We start from the raw sequence: 23,069 nt of genomic DNA, 5'->3' as shown, positions 1-23,069 counted from the left end.
TTCTCCGAAATGCTAGATGTTGCCGAACAGTTTCTTGAAGCTCAAGGAGGAACGAATCTGACCAAGATTAAGAATACGAATGGAGGGCGCAGGGAAAACCGACAGCCGTGATGCCCGATTTAGCCCAAAGGCTCCACCAAAGTGCTACCTGTGCAACAAGTTACACCATTACGCATCTAAATACCGCAAAAGCGCTACAAACAGTAGTATAACAGCCTGTTTTAAGTGCGGCCAGAAGGGGCACAGAGCCGCGGTTTGTCCGAACCGAAGCAAGCCCATTCCTCCGGGTATCGTGTGTACGGGCCTCCTCAGATGACCACCTGGAGGAAGAAAATTGAAAAGAGTTTTGTGGAACTAAAGAACTGCAAGAAGGTACCAGTCGTGAACGCCGTTGTGAACGCGCTACCGGAAGCCGAAATGAACAGAATGCCTGTCCTGAAAGGGAAGGTAGGAGAAAAAACAATTACCGTGTTGCGAGACACGGGCAGCAGCACTGTAATAATAAAACGAAGATTAGTGAGAGATGAGGATCTCACTGGAACGAAGGGCCTTGTGCTGCTAGTGGACGGCTCGTTTCAGCACTTACCGGAAGCTGAAGTACATGTGTTGATTCCCTACTACAGCTAGAAACTAGCTGCACTGTGCCTGGAGCGCCCCATATACGACCTCATATTGAGAAATATAAAGGGGGCAATATTTCCGAAGGGTCTAGAAAGTAGCCACGAGACAAAGAAGTCCGAATCCCGCTCTTCGGAACGGCGTAGTGATCGCCAAGCGAAAAGGAAGTGGCGAAGGAAGCGCGAGCGTGCTAGCTCAAGCAAAGGAGCAGTGAAGCAGACAGACAAGCATGAAGACCGGCAGAGTCCCGCGGAGGAACATTCTGAGGAAGAAAAAACGTTTCCTAGGAAGGGACGGGCACTACAGCAGAAAGGTGTGCGAAGCAGAAAGAAAGGCCACGGAATGGTCACAAGGAATATAATAATAATTAATAATTGGTTTTGGGGGGAAAGGAAATGGCGCAGTATCTGTCTCATATATCTTTGGACACCTGAACCGCGCCGTAAGGGAAGGGACAAGGGAGGGAGTGAAAGAAGGAAGAACAGGTGCAGTAGTGGAGGGCTCCGAATAATTTCGACCACCTGGGGATCTTTAACGTGCACTGACATCGCACAGCACACGGGCGCCTTAGCGTTTTTCCTCCATAAAAACGCAGCCGCCGCGGTCGGGTTCGAACCCGGGAACTCCGGATCAGTAGTCGAGCGCCCTAACCACTGAGCCACCGCGGCGGGTTCACAAGGAAACAGCGAAATGCGAAATAAAGACAGCTTAAGAGGACAAGGTGTCTAAAACTCCCGCTAGGCTCAGCTTAGCGCAGGTTGTGGACATGTTCATCGTGGTGCTGTTGTGCACAACACTTCAGCTGCCTTTCGATCACACAGGAAAATTCCAGAAGGGGACAAAGAGGGCATTCACACCGGTCAATATTGTGAGCCTGTGTGCTATAACGCAGGTCCCCTGGAATCCATCGATTGTCTTGTTTGTGTGTGCATACCTAAGCGCACAATTCTTTTCAGAATCGACAAATTTATCTGGAGTGTTCAGATGGTAAGAAACAGAAGCCTATGTTAACCGACAAAAACACCCGCGAGTCGAGGAGACTCTTGTTGCGACACAAGGCAACTGTGAATGCCCTCACGCGCGCATTACGGAAGCGCGAGTAGTAAATGTATCTGGAAGTATAGGCGAAAGCATGCCTTGAACTTGAATGCTACCTGTTAGTGGTGGGTTAATGTGTTGCCGAGTTGCGGTATGTGTTGAAGTGCATTGTGACTACTGTCAATTGGCATGTATGTAAGAACATGAATGAATATATGTATTTTGGCATTCGCCACTGAGTTTGTGAGCGCAAGCATGTGCGCGCGATTTTTGTGTTTTGTGAATATTGTTGCACAATCTTCTTAAGAGAAGGAGCAGTGTCTCGAAATTCGGCGCATATTAGAAAGAAAGGGCGCAGCGCGTAAGCAATCGCGCCCGCGCGTTGTAAAATAAAACAAAAAAGCAGCGGGGAAGGACCCCCGGAGAGTGCGTAGCTTTGCGTACTGCTGCAACTCAGCTCGCCGGCGCGGCGCCGAGGGAGGCATGGCTGCGCGCGGCGTCGATTTTTCGCGAATGTTGGAGACGTTTTTGCTTGTTGTCGACGGAAAGGGGGTAACCTTGTCCGCGCCAAAGTGATTCCCTCTCCCCTTCGCTTCTGCGCCGATGACTCAGTGTGCCGAGAATGACCTAGATTTTTCTGGACGGTGATTTTCGCGCTCGACTATTAGGGTCGCGCGCTTGGCGCAAGAATGAAGAATTTGTGCAGTTGAAGCTGCGTGTATGTGCGCACCTGCCTTGGCGCGAAGAACGAAGAGACGCGGTCTGCCCCTATAAATGAGGGGCTGCAATCGCTGTCGGTTAGCCCGAGCCGCCGTTTAAACTTCAGAGAAGCGCGCCCGCTCGACTCCCGGGAGAACACCACTCGACCAGCCAAGGACCAGCGAGGCAACGTGCGCCACCCTGCGGATCGGCCCCGTCGTGCTCCTCAAGTCGTCGGACTTTCGCAGTGCCCGGTGAACAAATTGTGTTTTCATTATTTGTCTCTCTCTGAGTTAGTGCACTTTAGGTGCAAAGGTTTTATTGAATTGTTATCTCTCTCTATTGTTACTTTGCATGAGTGCATTGTATTTGCAAGTCACTTCGTACCTGCTCATACGAGTGATTGCGAAATACTCTGTATCGTCTCTTTGCTGTATAAACTTTGTTTTGTTTTGTGAATAGGTTTCAGGCCGTTTTGTTCAATTTGGTGTGCTCATACTGACCTAGAGAGTCGTATTAAATTAGCTCGCAATAGAAAACAGTTTGCTGCGCTTGTCACATTGGATGTCAGTAAAGCATACGAAAACGTTGAGCACTCGACTCTATTACTAAAATTACAGGAACTCAACTTCCCATGCTATTTTGTAGCGTGAATTTCTGCTTTTTTGGAACATAGAGAATTTTACTGCCGCCAAAATGGTGTTTCCTCAAGGAGATTTCTACAGACAAGAGGTGTACCGCAAGGATCAGTTCTCTCACCTGTTCTTTTTAACATTTTTCTAAGCTCAATTCTATGCATTCAAAATGTGAACACTTTGTGTACGCCGATGATATAGCATTTTTTGCAACAATAGGTGACATTCACACTCTTTATCGAACTCTGAAAAGTTACCTCAATGTTCTTGACAACTGGTTAGGAAGAATTCATCTGTCCCTTAATGTGAAGAAATGCGCATAATTAGTATTTCCAGTTTCTGTTCCTGTAAATATCTGCCTGGTCTATAGAAATAACATAATACCTCAAGTTCAGACGCTGAAGTATCTCGGAGTAATATACGACTCTACTCTTTCCTGGCGGCTACACATTGAGCAACTTTCTGCAAAAGGAGTTCGGCCCATTGGTATCCTGCGCAGGCTTTGTAGTGCTAGCTCAAGCATGATAAGGCATACACTTCTGATGATTTATAAAATGTGCGTCCGCCCAATTTTGGAGTTCGGGTGTGTTTTATTCTCGGGAGCTCCTGCCTATAAACTTCGCCCTCTTGTGCTGTTGGAGCGTGAGGCGTTGCGCCTTTGTCTTGGGCTTCTAAAATATGTCGCCAATGCTGTTCTGCACCTTGAGGAGCGAATGCCATCGTTATCAGCTAGGTTTCGCCTTTTAACAGTTCAAACATTTTTAAAATTGTGCGACTCACCTCTTCACGCTTCCAGTAATTATTTCTTAGTCTACCTTCCGCCTTTTTTAGTGCTGCCTGGTCTCGTTTTCATACCCCGCAGATATGTTACGTGCAGTCCCTCCTTGATCCCATAAATATTCATTTCACAGATGTCCGCCAATTGTATAACAACTCATCATCTGTCCAGATTGAATTCTATGACATTTCCCCATCGAATGCAAAGCTGCAGCCCTTCCCGCTTCTTCGGGGTCTATCGCAGGACCACCTAAGGTCCTTTCCCTCTCATGTTCTTATTGCTACCGATGCGTCGCAGGATCGCGAAAAGGCAGGTGTGGGAATTTTTTCGCCCTCACTGGATTGGTCTTTTTCTCTCCGTCTTCCTGACTTCACTCCAATTTTTCTGGCTGAATTAATAGCAGTAATCTTAGCCTTACGAAAATTAGAATCTACCGTTTCCCAGGTCGTGGTTATGACAGACACTCTGTCCATTTGCTCTTCCTTATCCTCACCCACTGAGTCTCGGGCATTACGTCTCTTTAAGTTCCTGATTCCGCTTCATCTAAATTCGGTAAGGTTGCTTTGGGTACCAGGTCAAATGGGTTTTCACTTAAAAGAGGTTGCAGATTCCTTATCTAGAGCCTCTCTCTGCGGCCCAATTGTTGCTGTCCTACCAACGTGTGCATATACAGCTGCGGTGAGGTTTCGCAGCTACACAATATTTCAGGAATTTGCTGCCTCGACTCTTACATCATCTCCCGAATATCAGCATTTTCTGCATCCTTGGAGTAGCAAAGTCTGGCGCTCACGCAGACTAGAGGTCTCTTTCACGCGCTTGCGTTGCCGGGTTCCACTTCTAAATTTCTACCTTCACAGATCTGGCCTGGCGGCTTCCCCACTGTGCCCTTTTTGTGCCGAACCTGAGATAATAAATCATTTCGCGCGGTTCTGCCGCCGCTTCTCTCATTTGAGGAAGCGTCTTTTGCAAATTCCATTTCATAAACTGGGCTTGCCTGTGTCTTCCGCGGTTGTTCTTTCAATTGGCGGTTCTTTGCTTGGACGAAGCGACAGGAGTGTGCGCTCTGCTGTGCAAAATTTTCTTCAAGAAACGCAGCGCCTCCCATTCTAATTTCTTCTTCCCGCTCTCAGTCAGTACGATGTTGAAACACTACAGGCATTGTATACTATTATGCACATTAAGCCATTGTCCCGTCTTCGATCTCTCTCCAAGTTAACAAGACCCCTGTCCTTCCGTCTTGCAATCTATCAGGCTACATCCTATTACCACACCTTTTCCCGTAACAACTTTCCTGTATCCAGCAATTAACCGCCCGTGCCTTGGCCACTGCCCCGTAGTGGGTATGTGCCAGCAACGTCTGAGGCCTTCCTTCCTTCCTTCTACATGTACTGCAGTGAAAAATGATCCCGTCTAGTTGCAGAACTCTTTGTTCGATGCCAGTTATAATGCCCACGATGGTTTAAGGCTTGACAGAAAAGCACGAAAAGCGGGTTATACTCTACGGTCACAAAAGCATAATTAGAGAAACGAGCATGTTCAATTTATGACCTATATTAACTCTGCTCACTGTTTACAACCTCTGAGGTGTATTTTGTCACATCTGCTATGAGCGTTCCAACTCGGAATACTTTTCGGATATCAAGTTTTTCTTTGATAACATATAAAAAATGGAAAGCTCAGAAACCGGCTTTGAAAAATTCTTGTTATGCGCAAGCTCCTAATGAGAAGTTTCGCGAGAAAGCATGTTTGTCGATGTCCTTGTGGTAGTATTGGTTCAACACGTTTATTAAAACAGCCTCTATGTTAGGCGTTTAACAGGTCCAGGGCCAAGGTGACAAGGGCACGTTGTAGGTCCAGGTCTCCGCAACGCACCCTCGTCACCTTGGCCCAGGACATGTTAAAAGTAAAAAAAAATCCATGCTACCGAGCAAGACCCGGGTAAAGGGAGGCAAGGGCAGACGAAGGGCGACCTGCATGGTGTGTCATTCTAAGAGAGTATGATCACGACACCAACCCATGCACACAGCCTGCGCCTTGCTTCTCGCAAAGACTCCCAATACAAACAGACTGAAGATTCCAGTTACAGGCGTGTTTTAGTTCGCAGACATTTCGCGCTCACGTGACCGAATGCGACCGATGAGAGGCCGGCAGGGTCAAAGGCGAATGCATGCATGCTCCACAAACATCCCGCATGGGACGCATTTTTTGTGTGTTTTAATTATTGCACTCCAACTGGCTTTAATTTTCGTGCGTTACCAGTTCTGTGACTACTGTTTATTTTATTTTAGTTTAAAATAGAGGCGTATTGAGATTGCATCATTTAGAAATTCATAGCAAATGTCAAAATATCTGGAGCCTATTTGTAAGCAATGTCGTTCGTAGGAGTTTTCTTCTATGCGCTGCAGAACCAGCAAAAGAAAATGTGTCCACGGCAGCAAATCTTTGCGGTATGCAGGTAAGTAGATTGAGTTTAACTCAGCGCAGTCACGTAAGCCAAATATTTGTATTGTCTGAAAGGTTAAGGGTGTGCACAGACGTGAGCAGGCCTGACTACAGCGCTAAATGTGGTTAGCAGGGGAATACATATTGAATTTTAAGCCAAGTATTGGTTTCAAAAGCTCTCAAACGCTGCCTAATACCTAGACGAATAATGAAAGCACAAACGCAGTGCCCCGCCACAAAACCGCTGCGCTAAGATTTCACGTTGTCTCATAGCCCACCACTCCAGTGCTCTAGACAAGCCTGCTCACCTCTGTACGTTCTGTACCCTTTGGTAATATTGCCACTCCATTGGTAGAGAACACAGCGCTGTAGGAACTTATTTCCCGAGAACATGCATCCCTTAAACTTTTTATGCACGCGGTACCATTTATAGATGCTGTAAGTGCATATAATTTAAATTTTTTTCCTTCATTTTGCTTCGTCCTGCATTTCCCAGTGCATCGCGGCGCTTATCAGGGTATCCACTCATCGCTGTTAGTCGAGGCGACCCGACCCGGCTAGACTGCGGCTATTAGCTTTCGTAACACAATGGCGGAATTGAATAGGCATGCTAGAAGCAGCGAGTAAGCCAACTGTCCGCAGAAATAAAAAGAATTAATGTTTCGCGAGTCCTCTAACTCCGCAATGAAACACAGCGTCAGAAACTTAAAACAATTATCTAGTGCCATACATAGGTGGCGAATGCGAGAAACCCAGATTTAGCGCTCACCACAGAGCTGGATGATACAAGAAGGCTGTCCATCAATCCGTCTCTTAAGTTGGCGCCGAACCGCTGCTGCACTTCATGATGCCTTAGCTGTGCCACTGAATGGGCGAAAGCTTCTTCCCAAGCGTAAAACTTCACAAGGCGCACAGAGGACAAAATGTCTGTGATCTTCTTGAGGTGAACGTCGCGGCACTTGATGACTTCCACCTAAAAGTAGAGCAAAGCTTTCAATGGGATCCTGGTCGTGTTTTCAGGTATTGTTGCCATACCGCTGTATCACGTAAGCTTTTTAATCAGAATTTGTCGCAGGACATATCCTCCAGACACGGCGTAGACAACTGCTTATGTGAATTAAGTTACCTCGGCTTCGTTTACTGTTTGAATTATATGTGCCGCCCACATCTGAAGCTCATATTTGTAACATTTAACACAAATGACAAGCGACAAGCCGTTTTATGTCGGGCATGCGTAATGATCGCAAAAAAACGTTTATAGATGCAGGTCTCCACGTTTCACTTAAGTATCAGTGTGGCTAAGGTAGCTATATGTGTATACGCTGGCGATTTTTGCGCGTATAAGGATTTTTAAAATCCATGCATAAGCTAAATCATATGCATAGTGAGTTCTCACACACGTTGGTCAAAAGATCTAAAGTTGACATCTTCAAAACGGTGCCGAGTCATAAGCTTTAGGTGTGAGAAACCGAAACAAATTGCGTGTCTCTGTCATCTTCTTCGTGTCTTTTTCTGTGTCATCTACTCATGTTCCCTGAGGAATCTGAAAATTTTGTTGTTTACTGCGACAGGTCCTTAATCCCTGAAGAAGGGAATAGGTCTGCATTGCGTCCATTTGCAGTTTCCTTTCACGCTACACTAACTTGCTGTTTGTTGCAAATATTGTTGCAGCGAAAAATAAGCACACTGTCAATTAAGCAGGCGCCTTTTTCATTATGACATCTTCAGGCCTCGACGCCGAGCTCGCAAAACATGCGAAAGTAAAGAAAATATATAAGCAAGAGAAGCCGAGGTTTCATGAGTAATTGGTATTATATTGAACTGTAGACGAAAGTTGAATGCGTTCCTCTTGTTTTCAGCAACGTTTTGTTTGTGTTCTTTTGTAGCAGGTGACTGGCATGCTACGAAGGCATGAGAATAAATCTGGCGCAAAAGCTTACCATCACAGTTTACCGTCATATGTGGCTCGTTTTAACTGAATCTCGATGGGACATCTGCATGGGCGTAAAGCTCAGTTCTCAAAAAAAAACGCCGCGACAGAAGGGTCAAGGCAGCGAGGGAAACAAATAATTTAGCGATACGAGCATCAAACTTTGTATGCATTACTATATTCATCTGAGTTATGTATTACGTCGTTTCGAAATGATAAATTTAGATTTTTAGTAAAAGTTCCTCAAGTGCTTCTTTATTGTAGTTGAGGGTTCGACGGAAAACCGTCTGGCGAGAAATATGCAGCATATCCTTTTAAACGAACACTCTCCAAAGTCATAAAGGGAAAAAAACCGTAAGAGAGTTGACGTTTCGGCACCACTACGGATGCCTTGTTCAAAATGGGATGAAATACGAGACGAGCTGCTGCTTATGTAGGGAAAACGTTGCGTATCGTGCGGACGTATATCTCGAGTAGATTACCCTGTGTCCTGTTAATCGCTTGGCTTGTCATTTGTATGTGAAGGGATTCCTTGAGCAGGCGAGTAGATAATGATTTTTTTTTCAAGTAAGTGCTCGTAATCTCAGTCAATCAAGTGGCCCGTGCTTTGCCGGTGTTTTAGGAGCCGGCACAAGTCGTCGGTCTCTATGGGCGTACGTTCTGGCAGAGACAAGTCGTTCTTCAGGGCATTCCTGCAACACTCGACTGCGACGTCCACCGGCACGCAAGTAAACATGGACCTCACGTCGAATGACACCATACTGTGATCATCGCCGAAAGTCGCAGTCTTCAGTTTTTCAATCAAATGTGCCGAGTCTGACGTGCTTAGGCGTGTTTCTTGCCAAAGGCGCCAGTACCCGGTGGAGATATCCCAACGTATTTAGTGGTGACCGTGTGAAGTCAACAATCGGGCGAAGAGGTACCTCCTTCATGTGTACCTTGGGCACCCCGTATATAGCTGGCGCCGAGCTGTTGTGACAAAGTAGGCGATTGTAAAGGTAGCCCTTGTGGGGGGGGGGGGGGGGGGCAGTCGAACTTGAAAACATCAGTAAGAAGTTTGTGCAGCTCGGACTCGATTTTCTTTGTAGGGTCTCGCGCCAGCTTGGCGTACGTCGTTGTGTCCTCTAAAAGGGCGTCCATTTTTCGCACATAGCCGGTGCGGTCTAAAACGACAGTGGCGTTACCCTTGTCAGCAGGCACGATGACGATGTCTTTGTTTTTCTGCAGCCTGGTCAATGCTGTTTGCTCTGCGGGTGTGACAGTGCGAGTCTTGTTTTTAGCAAGCTTAGAAAGAGCACCAATGGCCCTTGAGCGCGCTTCGCTTTGTAAGCTGGGGGCGACCTTGCGTATAGCCTCTTCAACAGTACATGTCATGTGAACAGCATTTGGGGGAACGCCAGTATTGAAATTGAGGCCTCGGGGAAGTAGGCTGCGTTCATCCGGGTCAAGTGTGTGCGAACTATCGCACTATCACACCCGCAGAGCAAACAGCATTGACCAGGATGCAGAAGAACAAAGACATAGTCATCTTGCCTGCTGACAAGGGTAACGCCACTGTCGTTTTAGACCGCACCGGCTATGTGCGAGAAATGGACGCCCTTTTTGAGGACACAACGACGTACGCCAAGCTGGCTCGAGACCCTACAAAGAAAATCGAGTCCAAGCTGCAAAAACTTCTTAGTGATGTTTTCAAGTTCGTCCCTCCCCCCACAAGAGCTACCTTTACAATCGCCTACTTTGTCACAACGGCTCGGCGCCAGCTATATACGGGGTGCCCAAGGTACACATGAAGGAGGTACCTCTTCGCCCGATTGTTGACTTCACACGGTCACCACTGAACACGTTGTCGGGATATCTCCACCGGGTACTGGCGCCTTTAGCAGGAAACACGCCTACGCACGTCAAAGACTCGGCACATTTGATTGAAAAACTGAAGACTGCGACTTTCGGCGATGATCACATTATGGTGTCATTCGACGTGAGGTCCATGTTTACTTGCGTGCCGGTGGACGTCGCAGTCGAGTGTTGCAGGAATGCCCTGAAGAACGACTTGTCTCTGCCAGAACGTACACCCACAGAGACAGACGACTTGTGCCGGCTCCTAAAATTCTGCTTGTCAAACACATACTTTGTGTTCAACAAGACGATGTACAAGCAGATCTTCGGGACAGCAATGGGAGCCTCCATTTCCGTAGTCTGCTCCAACCTGGCCCTAGAAACGACAGAGAGTCGTGCGCTTGCGTCGTTCAACCCGACACCTAGGTTTTTCCTGCGGTACGTCGACGACTGTTTCTGCGTCATACGACGACAGGATGCGGAAAAAGTTCTACGGCACCTGAACTCATTACAAGAGAGCGTTCAGTTTACGATGGAAGAAGAGAGCAATGGGCGCCTCCTTTTCCTCGACGTCCTCATCGAGCGAACAGCAAACGGCGTCACGACGAGCGTGTACAGGAAGCCCACCCACACAGGGAAGTACCTGAATTTTCATTCTGCGCACCAAATCGGGCAGAAACGCTCAGTTGCCGCGGCGCTTTACAATCGTGCCTTCAAGCTTTGTTCAAGCCCATGCAAAAGAACTCGTGAAGTCCGCCGCATAAGAAAGGAGCTTTCAAAGAACGGATACCTGCTTCAAGTACTGCAATCACAAGAACGACACGCTGCGGCCCCTCAAGCCGAAGCAAGAGCAGCCAAAAAGAAAACACGTGCAGCCATCCCGTAAGCCCCTGGTGTCAGCGAGACCTTATGCCGAATATTGGCTGACTACGATATCCAAGTTGCCCATATCCCATACAGCAAGCTCAGAAACCATTTGGTACGAGTAAAGGACCCGCTTGAAAAGACCAGCTACCCTGGGGTAGTTTACAAAATTCCATGCAAAGAATGCGGTGCAGCCTATAGAGTCGAAACAGGGGACTTCAGGAGACGATTCAAAGAACACCAGCGTGACGTCAAAAACAAAAAAGTGACTTCTAACGCTCTCACCGAACACCGGCAAAGCACGGGCCACTTGATTGACTGTGATTCCGTGTGCATACTTGAAAAAGAAAAATCATTATCTACTCGCCTGCACAAGGAATCCCTTCACATACAGATTACAAGCCAAGTGATTAACAGGACACAGGGCAATCTACCCGAGATATACATCCGCACGATACGCAACGTTTTCCATACATAAGCAGCAGCCCGTCTTGTTTTTCATACCATTGCGAACAAGGCACCCGCAGTGGTGCCGAAACGTCAACTCTCTTACGGTTTTTTTTCCTTCATGACTTTGGCGAGTGTTCGTTTAAAAGTATATGCTGCTTCTTTAATATGTGAAGAAAGCCCGATCAACACAATTCTGCCTTATTCCATTGCTCGCCAACTTGAGTGTTCGAAAACAGCTACTAAACAGGTACTATCCTATAATGTATGCCTCGGACAATGAAAAATATCTGAGCCTAATAGTTCTTTAACGTCGTGATGTTCAACAAGGCTCCCGACGTGAGGAAGAAGGGTCAACTGCCTCCAATGTTGAGTATGATTGCATTAACCCATACGAACCACCGTACGTTAGAAAGTACAGTGAAAGTTTGAAAGCTTTCAGACCAACGACTGAGTCTTGCGTTTCAAGTGGGTTGTGCTTTCGTCACCGGGGGGTGGGCCGACGCCCCTTAACTATGAAGGCGCGTTTCCTGTCCTCATTGTGTCAACTATCCATGAACCAAGTTCAGGGTAGTTGTTTCTAACGAACTAGAGATGGAGAGAGAGTGAAGCTCTTTATTAAAAAAAAACTGAATTTAGACGGAGTTTAAACGCTACCACGCTACTCTGCACGAGGGAATTGGGAAATAAGGGCGGAAGGAGAGCGGTGTGGAAAAAGTAAACTAAAATAAAACAAAAAGTGAGAAGATAAAATGTAGCCATTAAATGTATAGTAAGGTTCCTCGGCGGGTAATGATGTTATATATGAAATGATGTGAGTAGTCTGATAAATGGGCTAACAAAGTTCACTGCGAAAACTGTTCATGAGGGCAACATGCAATGGGGATTTAGGGCTTGTCAATGTGTCTAATGTCCTTGAAATATGCAAACAAAATGTTCATTGCATGTCTATGATGCCCAGGGCAGGCTAAGGGACCTAAAACACTTTGCATTGATAGAGGCACTGGGGAGTGTTTTTTCCATGCACTGTTTAATAGACGTACACTCATGGAGAATATGTTCGAGAGTTTCGTTCGAACCGCAGCTGTCACAATGTGGATTGTCTATATGAACAAAGTGGTATCGGAAGCCGTTTGTAAATGCTGGGTTCAGGCGAAGTCGGTGATAAAGGGTTTTCAGATGGAGAAGATCCTAGTTGGGAGTCTTTATCTGAGGGGAGGGTCGACTGAGTGCAGAAATTAGTAGCGATGTGTCCGCAAGCTCCAGAGCCGATGCGTTTCTTCTCAAGCGAATTATTTAGCCTTTTGGGACGCATCAGATTTCGAGAGGAAGGTTCGAATGTTTCGCCGATATTGGTGGCCTTTACGGGCCGCTTCATCAGCTCTTTTATTGACCAGAATGCCGCAGTGTGGTGCTATCCACTGAAATGTTACGCAGTGGCCTGCGACAATAGCAAACTAACGGAGATAGCCGATGTCAAGGAAATGGGCTGATGATTGGTGCTCTTACACAGTTTGGACAGGATCTGCAGGGATGCTTTTGAATCGGTAAAGGTAACCTATCGGCTGGGGCATCGGCGCAGGATATAGGAAACAGTTTCTTTAATGCCGTGAAGCTCCGCTGTCGTAAAGGAAGTCTTCCGCTGAGGCCGCTAAGACAGGACATGGCTTGTTGAGGGGACATAAAAGTCACAGAAAGGTTTCTTGAGTAGTTGAACCGCCATAAACATGAAAACTTGCGATGCTGCACTGATCCTCGCGCGAAGTTCTTAATTTGAGGTGAGCACGAGAGATTACTTCGTCTCGCACGCCGGAAGCCCTGGTTCGATTGCCTAAATCGACTAATTTCCTACTCGGTTTTAGTTATTATTTCTTCTGGAATTGTTCAAACACAGCCAATGCCGCTGACGTCGACGACAACACCGGCTTTTCTGCGACACGGGGTCTTTAACGCTATCTCGTTAAAATTTGTCGTTCTTTTAAAAAGTGTCCAGTTCATTTGTACAGATTTCCTCCGAAGCCAAGACACGCCAAGGCCACGAGAATCGTATGGTGAAAAACATACTTAAAAGTGCCCTTGATGTCAAGGAAAACATCTATCGGGATGTACCCAGCATGAAGGAATTCTTCAAGTGATGAGACGAGGGCGATCACATTATCAGTCGCAGACCTGTTTTGACGGAACCCGTTCATTTCTTGGGGATACTCATTTCGGCATTCGAGGAAACAAGTGATGCGTTTGCAGATCATTCTCTTCATAAACAAAACTACGCAACTCAGTAAGGCAATGGGCCCAGAGGATGCCTGGCTTGTTGGCTGATTTCGCCTGAGTGGACCTCAGCAGTCATCAAGGAAGAATTCCAATGTTCCAGGAGTCGAAAACAGGAGTTTTGGAGTAGCTTTGCGATTGCGTCATAGGTCACCTTATCGTGGCCAAGAGACGAGCATCTGTTTGATTCCGTAATAGCGGCGGATAGCTCTTCAATTGTGAAAGGAAGGTCCAAAGCTGGCATCCCCGCCTGTGAGGCGCCTGACTGACCATCTGCGGAGAGTGTCGAAGGTCCTGACCCCGCTGACAGTAGTCCGCAGTATTCCTTTGAGACTTCTTTTACGAATTTTTGTTCATGCAGAGAGAGTGGAGTGAAGGGGTGAAGCTGTTGGAGTGGCGTACGCATACCTCTAACGATCAGCCAAATTTTGGTTACTGGTTGACTACATCTTGCGTAGAACAAAACTCACGCCACCTTTGCCGACTGAGTATATCAAGGTAGCGCCGAACGGGACGTTGTGCCTGTCGGCAGGCACGAATGTCTGGAACGTTTTTGCGCGCGAAGCTTTCTTTTCAGCTCGCCTGCGAATAGCGCACAGCCATTAAAATACCTCATTAATTTCAGGTTGCCTATCATTCTAGCTATAATTCTTGTACTTTCTTTCAGGCAATGAGCCGTTGTCGATACCAATTCCTCATTCAGGGTTGTGGCAGTAATTCCTGTGCTCTCAGCGTGCTTGTAGCCATCCCAGTCTGTAGATTTTGTAAGGAATTTCTTTGGCGCCGTCTGCGCGTGGAGAGCTGATTGAGGAGAGGGCAATCGTCACTTCCAAGTGTTTCCAAATCGGTGCACCAGGAAAAGTGGTGGGCAAATGAATTTGTTACAAAGATAACTTCGATGCTGCTGGCAGTCGTCAGGCCTCATAGGTAGTCTATGCTGCCATCATTTAGGGGCTGAATTGAATGTGTTGACAAAAGTTTTGCAAGCTTGGTAGCTCGGGCCCGTGTATGTGAGCTGCCCCAAATTACATTGTGCACATTGAAGTCTCCCTAAATAATATGCGGAGAAGGTGTACTTCCTCTTAAGTTTTCAAGCCGCGGAGCATCTAATGGCTTGCCTGGCTCAAGATATAATATAATATATTTATACACTTGTCTGGGAAATAGTGTTACGAGCACACGTATTCGTTGTCGGTGTGAGGCGGGACATAAACCAAGGAGGCCGAGATATTCTTGCGGAAGCCTATTAGCTTTTTTCCGATGTCATCTGTTCGTGTTGATTGGTGAAATAAGTATCTATGAGGTCTAAAATTTGATGGCTACGAAGGGGAAGTGGTACGCTCGCACGAGGATAGCTTCGAATGCAAACTATGCGCGTTGCACTGAAAATGGCGCATGTGCGAACGATAAAATTGTTGATGGTCAGCTGCGGTGAAGCTGTCGCTGCTGAAGACATGATTATTTATGTCTGTTATTATGTCTCTGCGAAGCGTAGGTGGCCAACGTCAATGGCTCCATCGCAATTGTACAGCTTCTACTTCTCGGAGACCTCGTGAGAAGGGGCTGGCGCGGACAAGAGCTTTGATGGCTGCAAACAGCATCGGAATCAGTAGGCATGTAATACCTTGTTTAGAGATTCCGTTCTGCTACCTTTCGGTGATCATCATGTCGGGTTGCAGCGTGTTAGGCTGAGAGCGAGAGTGGCTGTTTTTCGTGGCTTTTGCCGAATGCTCCTACAGTGTTGAAAGAGGCGGTGAGCCGGCGGGCTTGCCACGTTTTGTTTTTACTGCTCCTGCATATGCGCTTCCAGCTCTCTTGTCTTGTTGCGTTGATGCACCTTGGTTAACGTCTGGCGTATTCGTGAAAACCATCTCAGGGTTAGGCGATGGTTCATATCGCTTGGGCGCTTTCCCTTGTACTTCCACTATAGTGCATGCAACTGTAGAGATTTCTTTTTAATGCACCCTCCGTATCAGGCAGGGTGCGAGCCATTGCAGTTCGCACACTTAGGTTGCTATCTGAATGTGCATTCTTTGTGTGAATGGGGAGTAGCACAGAATTTGCAGCGAACAGGCCCTGTGTAGTGCGTCGAGATATTGACATGCGTGTGAAATTCGTAGCACTGTGTTGCTGCCGCAAAATATTTAGTTCCAGAGGAAGTGCAGAATACAAGTGTTAACCTTTTAGGCACTGGTGAATCTTTGGCGAATTCCAAGATAACTGCCCTAGGAACGGGAGCGTGAGTAGTGAGCCTCCTTAATGAGATGACGCCTTGGTAACGTAGGTTCTCTTGTAGGTGTCCGTTTGGGTGTGTGATTGAAACATCTTGAATTTTTCTATAATCAGCCTTTTATGAGTGAAGTACATGGGCCTCCACAGCTAATCCACCCAGTTTAGTGACTGCGAGCAGTAGGCTTGCAGCTTGCAGTGTTGAAACTGTAACCATGAGGCTTCTGTCCTTATTAATACAATGGCTGAGAATTCAATCTTGAGACGATATTACAACTGTCGCCGCTACAACGTTGCGGTTCACTTTCCATCAGCTTCTTCCTGCAAGGTAGGCCTTAGGACCACAGGAACACCAGCAGCTGTTTTTTCCTTACAGGTCACAGCCGTGAAGGATGGTTGGTTCATCTCCTCTGCATCATCGCCCAAGGGCTCGCAGGTGGCTTGTTCTTTCCGCAGTCTCTTGTTTGCTGGGCATTGGTCTGCGGCTGGAGTTATAGTGGGCACTGGAGCAGCAGTTGCCACTGCTTCCGTGAGTGCAGCATGGAGCGCAACCGGCAGAGAAGTTCCACTTCGGGGCAGGTGCAGCATGGAGCGGCCAGAGGATCGCTTGACGTGCTTCTTCCGTTGTGCGGGTAGACTCAGGTTATTACAGAGCGAATACATACGCCGGAAAAGGTCTAACAATACTCAGACTCTGAAGAAACACTAAAAATTAGGGACTGGGCTCATATAGCCGGTCAGCTAATCCCGCACCAACTCCAGCGCTAGTCGCTTGCTTACATTTTTCTTGCGGCCGCGTTTATGCACATACGCTGATATCATCCTAGGTTTAAGTATACAGCAGAAAGAAAGACAGAAGTAATTAGTGCATGTTTTGAATTTCCCCCATCTTTCACTTCTTTTGCCCTATTATAGATATATGCTGCCGCACTTTTTACAGTACGCTGGGTCTTCCTGTGCACACAATATTGCCTATCTATTCCAGGTCATAGATCATATGGTTGCTTGCAATTTTTTTGAAAGAAACCATTTTGTTTATGCAGCGAGGCCTCAAACGTGTTTTACTTGTCTCTAGCTGTCCTGAATAACATATGTATGCGGTTTTAATTGCTTGTAATGCAGATTTATTTATAAGAACTTAATGTGGTGCAGTGCAAACCGTCACTTTTATGCATTCGACATATACAGTAGACTGTCCCCGAGTAACATTAAAGAAACCTCTGGAAGATCGCCTTCTCCTATCGTCACCAGAGGTGATTTCAAAGCATAGAAAGCATTTCGTCTTTTTTGGCAACCTATTATGAGCCAAGGCTTTCTAACGCAGCACCAGAAGGGATTTCAGGCTATAGTAACCATTCACCAAAATTGGCTTAGAAAGTGTCCTTTCGGCTGAAGGATAGGAATTAAATAGAAACAGCGAGAAGAATTTAGCTGTTCTTTCAAAAGCATAGGTTACATGTTTTCACTGAAGCGTAAGAACATCAATGTAGTCACTGTGACCAGCAAATGTGACAGCATTGAGCCAACATGTTTTGAAGAGTGGTGGTCGTCTACAGCGCAGGATAAACTGCCCTTTCGGCAGCCATAACTTTTTTTTAAAGTACTGGCATAGCAGATGTCGCATTTCCGGATCAAGCTGTCAGCTGCTATCAGATTGGCATCAGGACCAAAAGTGTTAGTGGCTATTGTCGACACGAATGCACAACTTTGCGAATGTAGACACCTGTAAAATGTACCACACTGCTAGAGGCGAGCATGCTGACCTTTTTTGCTTTCATGAGAATGGTTCCTCGTCATAATCTGCGTCTCGACAAGCAGAAACCAGCCGTTCGTAGACACTCTGTCGTTCTCGTCTTTCATGCTTTTTGCAAAGGACAAAATTTCGCACTCAAATTAGAGAAATAACAGCTGTTAAAGTACAGCCGGAAAAGGCTCAGGAGGGCCTGCGAGTTGTGTTCCCTGTGCAAAAATCACGGATACTGAAAAAAAACCACACCATAAAGAAGTGGAGCGAAGTAGCCACTTGTGCTATGTGGAGGACCCAGCATACATAAAAAGTACACCTCTGCAACTTGTAAACTAAAAAATGAATCTCAAAGAAATTTTACATAACTGTTTTGTGTTATAAGGCAGCATAATGCGCAAAAAATTTTAAAAAATCCTACCGTCAGTTTTTTTCTAATCGTTATAGGTTAAGGGAGTAATTACTCATTAGCACCTATTGAAGCGTCGCCGTATGGCCCCAAACGAAAGGCCTACAGTTTCTTAAAAATCTGCATAGTTAAAAAATTCGCCCTCACCCGGGCTTTAAATCCGTGATCATCGCCTACCGGACTAGTTGCTTCACCAACTGAGCTAACCAAATTGACCAAGTGGACCAAGTGGATTGGACCAACTCCTGTCCCACTTTGAGTTGTTAAGCAGTTCGCTCTCATCATACCATTTACCAGCCGTTCCAGTTAGCTGAGTTGGCAGTGCAACTGCTCCAGTTGGGCACGGCTCCCAGGTTCGAACCCCACACCAGGACGAATTGTGCTTCAAGAACAGTGTTTCTGAGAAAGCTGTATATTTCTTATGTTTCCGTATGGCTGTTCTTGAGATATTACTCTCCTATTCCAAGAAGCAGAAGACACAACGAGCTGTACCTAAAATTATTTTCTAAGTAAGCGCCCGTTGTCCGTTCTTCCGTCGTCCTGTCTCTAGTGTCGGGCTGAACGCCGAGGTATTTAATTATTTGGTTTTCCCGCAATGCAATACACGCCATGACGCTATGTATATGCGGACGTAACTTCCTCGTAAGCAGTGCGCCCAAAACAGAGATAGTATAGAGGAAGCCTCACTAGCCGCCATTCATTGAACATATGCTCTTCTATGCACGGCTCACTGCCGCGGTACGCGTATCTTGCGATTCTTGTGGAGCACTGCTATAATGTGCGGCCAAAGTTCATAAAGTTTGCGCGCAAATTCTGCCTACACCTCAACACCGTTTCCCAAGATAACAGTAGTACGCCATTACTGTGCTTGAGTCGTGTTGCCATTATTCATGTCAATCATATTTTTCTTTTGTGCGCCTATGCTTGTGACCTGGGTAATGTAAAGCTTCGCTGTGGGGAGGGCTGGAATGCGCCTCCGGATAGTGCCATTCTGGTTTTGTTTCTTGAATGAGCACGAAATGAATTTTAGAAGACCCTGGCCTCCTTGATCTTTCTCTTAAGACGGAAATATACTATGTCAACAAAGAATCATTATGCAGGAGCTGCCCGTTCAAGAAAGACTGACGGTTCTATTGAGAATAATGCATCGTGTCCCTCATCGATGCTCAGACACACCAAGAAAGTAAGCAACTACATTTCAAGACTATTTCAAAGCCTAAACATTGAACTGAAAAAGGATTTTGCAAGATAAGGAGAGATGTCTCTGATGCACCAGCGATCACCATTTAAAAGTCAAGTAAACTTGAAACATCCGCCTTTTTCAATATGTTTGGTATGAATTATTACTTTGATACTTTTTGCTCCTTTAATATGAGTGCACAAATTATTTCTGAATAGTGATCGCTGCTGGATCACACAAAGAACATTGCCCTGTTTAAAAGTATTACGGTATGTAAGATGGCTGCTGAAACAGAAGGCCTTTGATTGCAGTGCAGTTGATTTGGTTGCCGTACTTACAACCACTTACGAGGAACACTCCATGGCATGAATCACACAGAGAATACTGAAGAATTGGGAATTGTATATCATAATCATGAGTGTCTCTCGTACATAAAATGTTCTAACTAGTATTCGGCAAGCGGACTGGACGACGTTGATGCATATTACTCACCCATAGCTTTCCTTGCCGCATCGAAAAAGGAATCAGGAAAAGAAACGTGAGCAGCTGCCAGCAGACACAGCACAGCACGGGGAGGGTGCCGACATACCACCATAAAACGTATAGAATGACAGGCGTGAACAGAAGACCAAAGCAAGTCCCTAGTGCGCCTGAGGCGGTCGAGCCAGCCACCTCACAGTCGACGCCCATGAGTGACACAAGGTAGCTCGCCGGATAGCTTGGCAGCGCGCATGGATTCATGCGCATCATCTGTGAAAGAATAAACACAAGAGCACTCACATTTCTCATCACTCTGAGCTCGTTAGAACATTAGACTTCGCTAGAATGTGGGTCACTTAACTCACAAATTATTGTACACCTAGGCTAAATTTGTGTACATTCAAACAATCGCACACGTGGATGCCCTTGCATAGACTTTTGGTTGTGCTTGCGGACCCCCAACACATCGGTCTACACACAACCAGACGAGTCTTGAGATCATCTAGTCATAGCCAGACGTTTCTCCGGAGGTGTCGATAGGTGGCGATACGGATGCAATCAAGATACATCGAATTTTGTAGCGGTCACGCCCCATCTGGTGACGTCCTATATGACGACGGTTTGCAAACTACATTTCCGAGTACGACAACCGTGTGGCGCAAACAGGTGGTGGTTCTGCAATACTTGTAAGCTCGCCGTTACCATACAAGCGCCGTCATGACCTATCATTTCACAACAATCTCTGTGAATCTGTCTGGTTAGATCTTGATTATAAAGTTTTGCCTTTGAACAACGGTAGCACAATCGTCGCGTCAATATATCGCTCACCATCCTCGTCATACTCCGAGTTTTGCAGAGTTTGAAAAAATACTAAACATTATTGCAAATGAAAACAAGAACATTGTCATCTGTGGTGATATAAATATTAACATACTTGATGCCACCAGTTCCTGTGGTAGAGATTATTTACACAGCTATCTTAGTTATGGCATATCTTCCCTTATCAATTAGCCCACAAGGTGCAACTGCAGTCGGTCCGATACATTAATAGATCACGTTCTGTCCAACATCTCTAATTATCATACTGCAGGCGTTATCGATCAGCTAACTACCGACCATTAATCCATTTTTCTTAGCCCTTGGAATGTCTTAACATATCCCGCGTTTCAAGAAACAGTATAAATCTTCTTTCGACCATAACAAATTTGCTTGTTTGATTAATTCTACTGACTGGAGCCAGGTAACCACTGAAGAATGTGTTGGCATTGTTTGAGAGCACTTATCTACCCGATTTAGGGATTGAACTAATAAATGTACTCATGAGACTATAGTCACACATTGGTTCACTCTCCCACGGAATCCCTGTACCACGTCAGGCTTGCCGCGGTCAATGACAACAAAAAACAACCTTCACAAAAATTCTTTTATCACAGGTGTCAAGATTAGGTTTAAAAAATATCCTAACATACTTTCCATTCCTCTGAAACGTGCTAAGCGTGACTATTACCCAACTCAGATAATTGAAAATGGGAATGACACTAAACTAAACTGCAAACTCATTAAACAATTCCTGAATAAAAATACTCCTCAGGCGTCGCTCTCAATAATAACTAGTGGCACAAACGTGTACACCTACTCTGCTGGTATTGCTAATGCATTCAGTGATCATTTTAGTGCATCCGCTAGCATTCACATTTATATCCCATTCAAAAATCTGTCACGTTTCCTCCATTCATTTTATCTCTCTCCTACCACTGAAGCTGAAGTTCACGCAGTTAATAATGCACTCAAGGTGACTGGGGCTGGCTGCGACTTTATACACCCCTCAAAAGTTAAACCGGTTTCTCACATTATATCTACAATTATCGAAGGTCTAATTAATAAAATGTTTAAGGCGGGTGTATTTCCTAATTAATTGAAATTACTAAGGCAGCTCCTGTGTTTAAGAAAGGCGACCGCAATTTATTTAATAATTATCGTCGCATTTGTATCCGTTTATTTAGGACCAAATTTATTTAAAAAATTATTCTTGCGCGTTTGTTGAACTATGTGACAAAATTTAGCATACTTTCGCCACATCAGTTCGATTTCCGACTTGATTATTCAACAGAACATGCGTTCCTAACTTTCACCTAAAAGATAAAAAAAGTTATCGAGGAAGGTACATTTCTCGGAGCCATATTTATGGATCTCGCTAAGCCATTTGGAACTAATAACCACACCATTTTTTTAGCAAAATTAAATGCGTATGGGAATCGCGGCCTGCTCTTGAGTTCATTCGCAGCTACTTCTCTAACCGTTCGCAGCTAGTTAAAGTGAAATCTAGCCTTTCATCCACTAAAATTGTTAATGTGGGCGTTCCTCAAGGATCTATTTTAGGCCCGTCACTTTTCTTGTTGTTTATAAATGATTTACCTAAAGTGCTTCTCAATACTCACTGCCTTTTATATGCGGATGACACTATAATATTTACATCTCATAAATTTATTTACGGACTTCAGAACCAAATTATTACTTATATAAAAAATTTTCAAGCATGGTGCACTACTAAGCTGCTCCGCATAAATCCGTTGACAACAACGTATGTATATTTCACTCACCGCAAAATAGAATTAATACGTTTTGGTCAGTTAAATTCGGTATTTACTTAATAGTAATTTCGGACAGCGTTACTTTTCTTGGTGTAGTGTAGGTAGGCACCTTACATTTCACCTTCATGAACAGTCCCTGCTCCGGAAGATATCATTTGGCATTCATCTTTTAATCAAGAATCGCCCATATTTTCAGCCCCACATCTTACGTTCACTTCACTAAACCTATATCCACGGCCGCACTTCGTATTGTATTTCTTTCTGGGGCAACACAATTCAACTCATCGGTCTCCCCTCCAACGTCTCCAAAATTAGGTACTTCGAATAATGATATGTAGCCTATTTTGCTGCCATTCCTTGCAAATTTACTCCAGCCTAGATATTCGACCACTTAGCGAATTACATAAATTAAAATTACAGTTATTGTTTAACGGATTACCCACCATGACATATAACTTGAAGACTCCTCAACGACTATTTGCAATCCTAACAAAACTAGGTTTTCCGAGTGTCTTAACTTTCTCCTTCCGAAAGTTCGAACTAACTATGGAAAATTCTCCGCAATATTTTGTGGTATAACAATATGGAACTCTTTACCACACGAAGTTAAATCATCACGCAACTGCTTTATTTTTTATGCATCGTAATAAAAATTTTTAAGAATTGCAAATTATAGACCACCTCTATGCACCTTGATGTATTTTTTTCTGTTTTCTGATCCACTTTTATTGTTTAATGCTTCTTTTCTTTGTACATACGCCATTTTATGAATGTCTTTTATCTTTTTAACTAGTAGCAACTCTCTTAGTAATTTTAAGCTACCTATTTTTATTAGAAGGTCCCTCTGATGGTTTTTTGTCCATCGGATCTCGTATAGTATA

The 23,069-nt window shown here is 45.3% G+C and overlaps 2 protein-coding genes across 2 annotated transcripts in view; both read right to left on the bottom strand.

The window, feature by feature from the left end:
* Nucleotides 1-7,154, bottom strand: part of LOC144134115 (multidrug resistance protein mrp-7-like) — a 39,002-nt gene extending 31,848 nt beyond the window's left edge. Inside the window, exon 1 of the mRNA XM_077667093.1 lies at nucleotides 6,980-7,154. Coding sequence (XP_077523219.1) covers nucleotides 6,980-7,012 — 33 coding nt within the window. The 5' untranslated portion in view covers nucleotides 7,013-7,154. The remainder of the gene's footprint in view (nucleotides 1-6,979) is intronic.
* Nucleotides 7,155-16,084: 8,930 nt separating this feature from the next.
* Nucleotides 16,085-23,069, bottom strand: part of LOC144134114 (uncharacterized) — a 56,370-nt gene continuing 49,385 nt past the window's right edge. The window contains exons 10-11 of the mRNA XM_077667092.1: nucleotides 19,610-19,867; nucleotides 16,085-16,402 (exon numbers count right to left, since the gene is read on the bottom strand). Coding sequence (XP_077523218.1) covers nucleotides 16,085-16,402; nucleotides 19,610-19,867 — 576 coding nt within the window. The remainder of the gene's footprint in view (nucleotides 16,403-19,609; nucleotides 19,868-23,069) is intronic.

This window comes from Amblyomma americanum, chromosome 5 (assembly GCF_052857255.1).
Source record: "Amblyomma americanum isolate KBUSLIRL-KWMA chromosome 5, ASM5285725v1, whole genome shotgun sequence".
NCBI classification, from domain to species: Eukaryota; Metazoa; Arthropoda; class Arachnida; order Ixodida; family Ixodidae; genus Amblyomma; species Amblyomma americanum.
Note: the sequence above shows the minus strand (reverse complement) of the source record. Positions and strands in the feature narration are given on the sequence as shown.